At 38.0% G+C, this 6,109-nt stretch overlaps 1 protein-coding gene across 1 annotated transcript in view; it reads right to left on the reverse strand.

Moving 5' to 3' along the window:
- Positions 1–3,651: 3,651 nt before the first annotated feature.
- LOC101848650 overlaps positions 3,652–6,109 on the reverse strand; it is a 7,926-nt gene continuing 5,468 nt past the window's right edge. The window contains exon 2 of the mRNA XM_005094896.3: positions 3,652–5,183. Within this exon, the coding sequence (XP_005094953.1) occupies positions 4,844–5,183 (340 nt within the window). The 3' untranslated portion in view covers positions 3,652–4,843. The remainder of the gene's footprint in view (positions 5,184–6,109) is intronic.

The raw sequence follows: 6,109 nt of genomic DNA on the forward strand, positions 1-6,109 counted from the left end.
AGTGTCAAAGTCATCTGTTTCAACTCTGATTTTACAAATGCTTTTTACCCCCTTTGCCATGACTTAGATTATTTGGGGGCAGGCTGCTTTAACCCTGTAAGGCCAACCTATGCTGAGTAGGTAAGGTATCCCAGCAGAAAGATGAAGAAATATTTGATAAAATAGATTTCCCTGCATAGCAATTGAACACACACCTTAGGAGCACTACAGTGAGATGTCTAACCTTTCCACTGCAGATGCCAGTTTGTCTCACCTTTCTCTAATCTAATAAAGTAAGAAAATGATACAGCAATCTTGAGTATCTTCTCCTTTCAGATCATGAAGAACAAGGTATAACATTTAAAAAATCATCTATTTAAAACAAAACAGAAGAACAAAACCAAAAAAAAGAGCAAAAAAACAACCCCCCCCCCCCAAAGGAAAAAAACAACCCCCAAAAACGATTGCAATTAATAACAAAAGAGTAATTTCATATTCTTCAAAACAAATTTCATACCAAAGCATAACAAAATGCATGTCAATTTTCATCAATTAAATCATAAAATTAAATACACAGAACAAAGATACAAGTGACAAACTTATATTTGAAAAACAGGCAGAAGTGATAGATTTTTTATAGAAAAGAAGGAGCAAACCACACCAGCGCACCCCCTAACCATCCACTAAATTTTGGGACCAAAGTACCAGATAGTTGAAAGGCAAGACCTTCAAACCAACTCCACTCTCCAATATAAGACAGGACAAAACACTTGAAAACCTCTCAGAAAAAAATTAGGGTTCTGAAATGCCCTTCAGGGAACTTGAGTACAGGTTCCCGGGAGAGCTGTCAAGTGTCCTGCCACTTCACCTAAAGCAGACATGAGCAAGCGTGTCCAAGTTGTGGGCTGGAGATTAAGCAATACCTGACCTAAGGGCACACTCAAGCAGACTCGATTCTTCACAACAAACGGTTGGCAGAGAGAGGAAAATTGGGGTCTGTTTGCTCAAATAAAGAGAAGGACATTGACACACTAATGGTCATTTTAGTTGTTTAGATTTAGTAGAGGTTTTACGGAGCTCGCAACTGCATAAGGTCATATGAACACCAAGAGGTGGATGTCAACAGAGAAGTCCTTACAGGGAATCGGGTTTACTCTGCTTACCTCTCTAGCTTCAAAAGCACAAAGTCTGCTTCGACTATCAAGGCATCCTGGAAATAGCGGGTCACAAGAGTGTGACAAATATACAAAAGTAGAGGAAAAATGATGATAGTAAGGATTAGGAAAGAAAAAGCAGCAGTCCCCTGTTGCAGCTCAGGCACAGTTATGAGCATGACATTGATGAATCAGCCCATATACAATTACAATTCTACTGTGCATAAGATCATGGTCAATGTCCCCCCCTTTGGGAATGGCCTAAAGACACTTCAGTCAGAAGCATCGCCCCAGGGGGAGTAATGGTCATTTAGCACAGGGAAACAGTAAGACAGCTGGAAAGAAACAACAGAGGAAAAGAAAAAAAGCATGACCAGCTACTGGCACCTTCCAACCACATTTTGCATTTGCAATTTTTTACCTTGCATTTAACATCCATCCTTTAAAACAGGAGCAAGATTTCCTTGTGCACTAACTTGAACACATTTAATCTAAATCAGCATTTGGTTCTTGATAAATGAAGTAACAGTACATCATTAAGATACAGCACACTGTGCTACATACAGCACCTCATGAGCTGGCGCAGAAAGAAAAAGGCAGAGACATCGCTCCAGTTACATTCATCAATAAGGGGCAAAACGTCAACTTGCCAACAGTATGCTAATGGCTTCATTTCACAGGGAATTAATTGGAACAGTAATAAAACAGGAAAAGACAAGACACAGAACAGGCATGGGCGAGTTTGTCCATGTAACGGTTCGGATAAAACAATTCTGAATATCTTGTGGGCCAAAGCAGAAGAAAATTGGGTGAAATCTGTCAAAATACCTCAGCTCTCAAAAGTGAGACTAAAACTGATGCTATAGCATTCACTCAAAGGAACTTCCTGACATAAAATATTAGAGCTGTTACTTTCAGCGGGCCAAAATATTGATTTTGATTTTCAAGACGGACAGTTCTGATTTTATCAATTATTACCTCACTACGGGCCACATTCATTATTAGTTACAGGGTCGATTTGCCGGCCAGACTGTTAGCTCGCAGGTCAGATGTGGCTCGCAGGCTGTATTTTGCTCTTGCCTGATATAACAGAAGCTGACCACACCGAAGTATCCACCATCACCCACTGAAGTGAGATACAGAAATTGGAATGATGAGAGTACAGATACGTAAAAGACCATAACAGAGAGAAAAAGAGAGACGGTGTGAACAAAACAGATCATCAATTTTAAGGAATACATGATAAAATAAAAATAAAATAAACAGTGCTAAATAAAAAAATTCCAATGTTAACAGCTCGATATAGCAGAATTTTCTGAGAAAATAGCACCAACATATATCAATTTCCTTTAGAAAGGTTAACTTTTCACTAGCTCTTGACTCTCTCTTAGTCAGTGGTGGTGGGTGGACCAAAATTTGGGTGGGGCTTGGGTTGCTTCCAGTTCTTTATCACCAAATAGCAAGCAATAAAAACTAAACAATGATGATTTTTCTTTACTCACAGTGAGCCACAGCATTTTGAGAACCATTCAAACGAGAAAAGTTACCTTTGTCTTCCATCTCTGTGTTCTTAGTTAAGTTCTTGTTGATTTTGGGGACGAAGCAGATTCACCTCCAAATTTCCTCTAATTAATTTTCATGTGATGAAAAAGTTGCCTTAAGTTAAAAGTAGTTCAATCTGATTTATAACTCTGTAAACTGTTAAATCTCAACAGAAAAAACATAAACATGCACACACAGCACTTTAAAACCTTACTTCTATGAGCTGGATTAGGCTGTGAGGTTGAGAAAGTTGAATGTACCCAACAAAGAACCAATGAGCGCATAGGTACCTGTGTCAGTAGGGGAAAGTGTGTCGTAAACTTTCACCCCATGGTCAGGGCTAAGAGAGCGTGAGCCCTCAGTACAGTGTTCTTTTTTCAAGCCTTTTACCTTTTTTACAAGGAGAGTTTCATTAAGGACAGGCTATGGGAAAGGGCTCATCCTTTGCTGAGCCCTAAAGACATTTGATTGGCTGCTGGGTTACTATAGCTGAAAGCGGTGACAAAAGTGATTGGATAAACGAGCAAGCCGCCAAGTTGATCACTCTGTGTTCCCTGCCTGCAGTCATAACGATTTCAACTGCTTCTTTCATTATGGAGAAACTTTAATTTACTTTGGGATAGAGTTGGGGGTGGTGGGTGGGGAGGGGGGGGGACTCAAGCCCGTGAGCCCTTCACTACCCACTGCCACTGCTCTTAGTTCAAGTAACAATGAAAAAAACAACTATATGAAGATGAGACAATCCCCCACTCCACTCTTTTTTTCCCGAAATAATTAAAATAAGTCATTCAAAAAGGAATATACAAATTAAAAGCAAATATATTAATGATGCAATAGGAAATTCTCTCAAAAAAGTTGACAAATCAAAATAATGTAAAACAACCTGTAACTGTAACACTCAAAAAGGTTTGTTACAAAAAAAAAAGACAATCTAAACGGCAGCTGAACAGTCAGCAACAGTGAGGCAAAAACTGTGCAGTATTGCAGGGTGAAAGCACAATGTTTATTTCCTCAAAGTGAACCATGCACAGAAAGTACATTTAATTATTTTCCAAATATTAAACTTTCTAGCAAGCACAACACATTATGTATATATTTTCCAAATATATAACTTTCTTGCAAGCACGAAACATGTATGAACTGAACATTTTCGTTTATTCATTTTAAGTCATGGTTAGGGTACTTTCATAGCAAAATTATTAGAGAGACAGGTGGAATCATTTCCAGTCACTCTGAGGGCTTGTAAAAATTACTTCAAAAGTAGATAAAATAAGTAAATTAACACTTTGCGGTCACTTGGCCCAATAATGCACCAGTGAAAATTATCCATTCCGGCCATGTAAGGCCCGAGAAGTCCGTAGCAGTCACTCTCCTGGATGGGTGACCAGATTGGGTATTTTTTACTACTGGCTGTGTGACTGCAAAGTGTTAAAGATGAAACAAGCAAGAATACTTTGACTAATGACGGAGTAAGTCTTAGTAAAGATGCACGCTCAATACAAAAGGATGGTCTAGATAACCTGATTATAAGACGTAACAAGACATGCAACTGATTTTCTTTTTAAGTAAGTGGGAGGGAAAGAACAGAAAAAGTAGGATAAGATAAGGACTAGCTTAAATAGTCAAAATACAATGTTTGGAGAAGAAATGAAGCAATATAATATATATAGCAGAAAAAGAGAAGGAAGAAAATACTCTAGGATAGGAAAACACGTCCTTTTTCATGGAAAAAATCTACGCCTCAGCCAGCAGAAAAACTGAGAACCTTTACGTAATTTATAGGATGATCATCTGCACTATGACAATCCTTTTGCCTGTTCAAACTTGGTAAAACGCACCTTTTTTTACAAGCTATTGGCACACATAACTTAATATCAGCAGAAGGTGAATTTCACACCACAAAAGAACACTGGGTAGATAATACACAAACCATTCTGAACACAGCTCTTATTCCTTTTTCCATTGAAAGTAAACCTCTGCACACACAAATATAATAAATAATTTCACTAAGCTAAAGCAAAGAAATGTTGAAGGTATTTTCAGTGAGCCCCTCCCCCAAAAAAACCCCCAAACGAAACAAAACAAACAAACCGACTCAATTAAAGTCTACTACTGACTGACAAGTATTTGAACAACATCAGCAATCATTCCATTACATTTTGACAATCTCACAATAACAACATTGTCTCAAAACTTTCAAAGGTAGGATAATCCACGCTCTGTTGAACCTGAAAAGCGTAATGGCCGAAGGAGCTGGCTATACGAACGTTGTTAATATCATCATCCATTAAAATAATCTCTTCCTTCCTTATCGCCACACTGTGATCATTGTAGATGTCGTTGACCACAGCAGCAATGTGAGCTTCCTTGCCATTGAGGTTTACTATCAAACTTCGATTGATGCCACCTACAGTGCTGGAACCATCGCTAGAACTTCCAGAACTCGAAGCTCTCTGTCGCTGAACAAAATCTGAAGTGTTTGCTTGGACATAGATCTTGTTGGCGACTCTGTGAAAGTAGAGAGGATAAGTGACGGAATATAAATATGTGTACAAACTTTTTAACACATTTTCTGATTGATGACGAGTCATGACCTACCTTCCTCTTGTATCACCCCCTATCCTTTCAAATATGAAAATTCCTTTCACCAAAATGAGAAAAACTACAACGGTAGTCTCCATATTCAGAAAAAAAATATTGTTCATAAAAATATTTCACTTTTCGACATGCATTTCCAGGAAACCCACCTCAACACAAAAAAGGTTAATATGCAGTTAATGAAGCCTCTCTGAAATTCAAAGAACATTTAACTTACTGCATTTCATTTTTAATTGAACTATGAATTCAACTGAAAAAGAGTCATACAAACAAACAAATGTTTATTACAAATGGTTTTAAAAATAACAAAAAAGTTTCAAATTCAGAATCAAGCCTACAGAAAAAGAAAACTGAATGAATGATACTAAATAATGTGAGAATCTTTTATCTACTCTGTGGTGACCTGCCCTTTCCTCCGATAAGATAAGACATTTTTGAGTAACCTCGGAGATGACTAATGAGAGATATTTCACTCGTCAGCTGGCCCCTCTTCGCATCATGTTATTTACGCGAGATCGGTGACGCAGCGCCTCAAAACTATGTCACGCCGTACATTTCATCGTCTGTTCCTCTCAAAGTCACTTCCCCTTGTTATTTCCCATAGGGACAGAAGGAGTGAGGAGTCATCTCAGTCAATATTTCGGAAGTAGTAGTGTATGGTGAAGTTGGTCAATAAATGTGCGCATAATTAATCAATTCATCAAATTTATGCTCCAGTGAAGAAAGAGGAAGAAGAGTTTTTTTTAAATAGTTTTAGTAAGAGTTTTACGTCACTTGCTCATGCTGCGTTGCAACAATGAGGTCATATAAGTGTCGAAGAATAGATGCGTTACAAC

Source organism: Aplysia californica, unplaced genomic scaffold (assembly GCF_000002075.1).
Source record: "Aplysia californica isolate F4 #8 unplaced genomic scaffold, AplCal3.0 scaffold00091, whole genome shotgun sequence".
NCBI classification, from domain to species: domain Eukaryota; kingdom Metazoa; phylum Mollusca; class Gastropoda; order Aplysiida; family Aplysiidae; genus Aplysia; species Aplysia californica.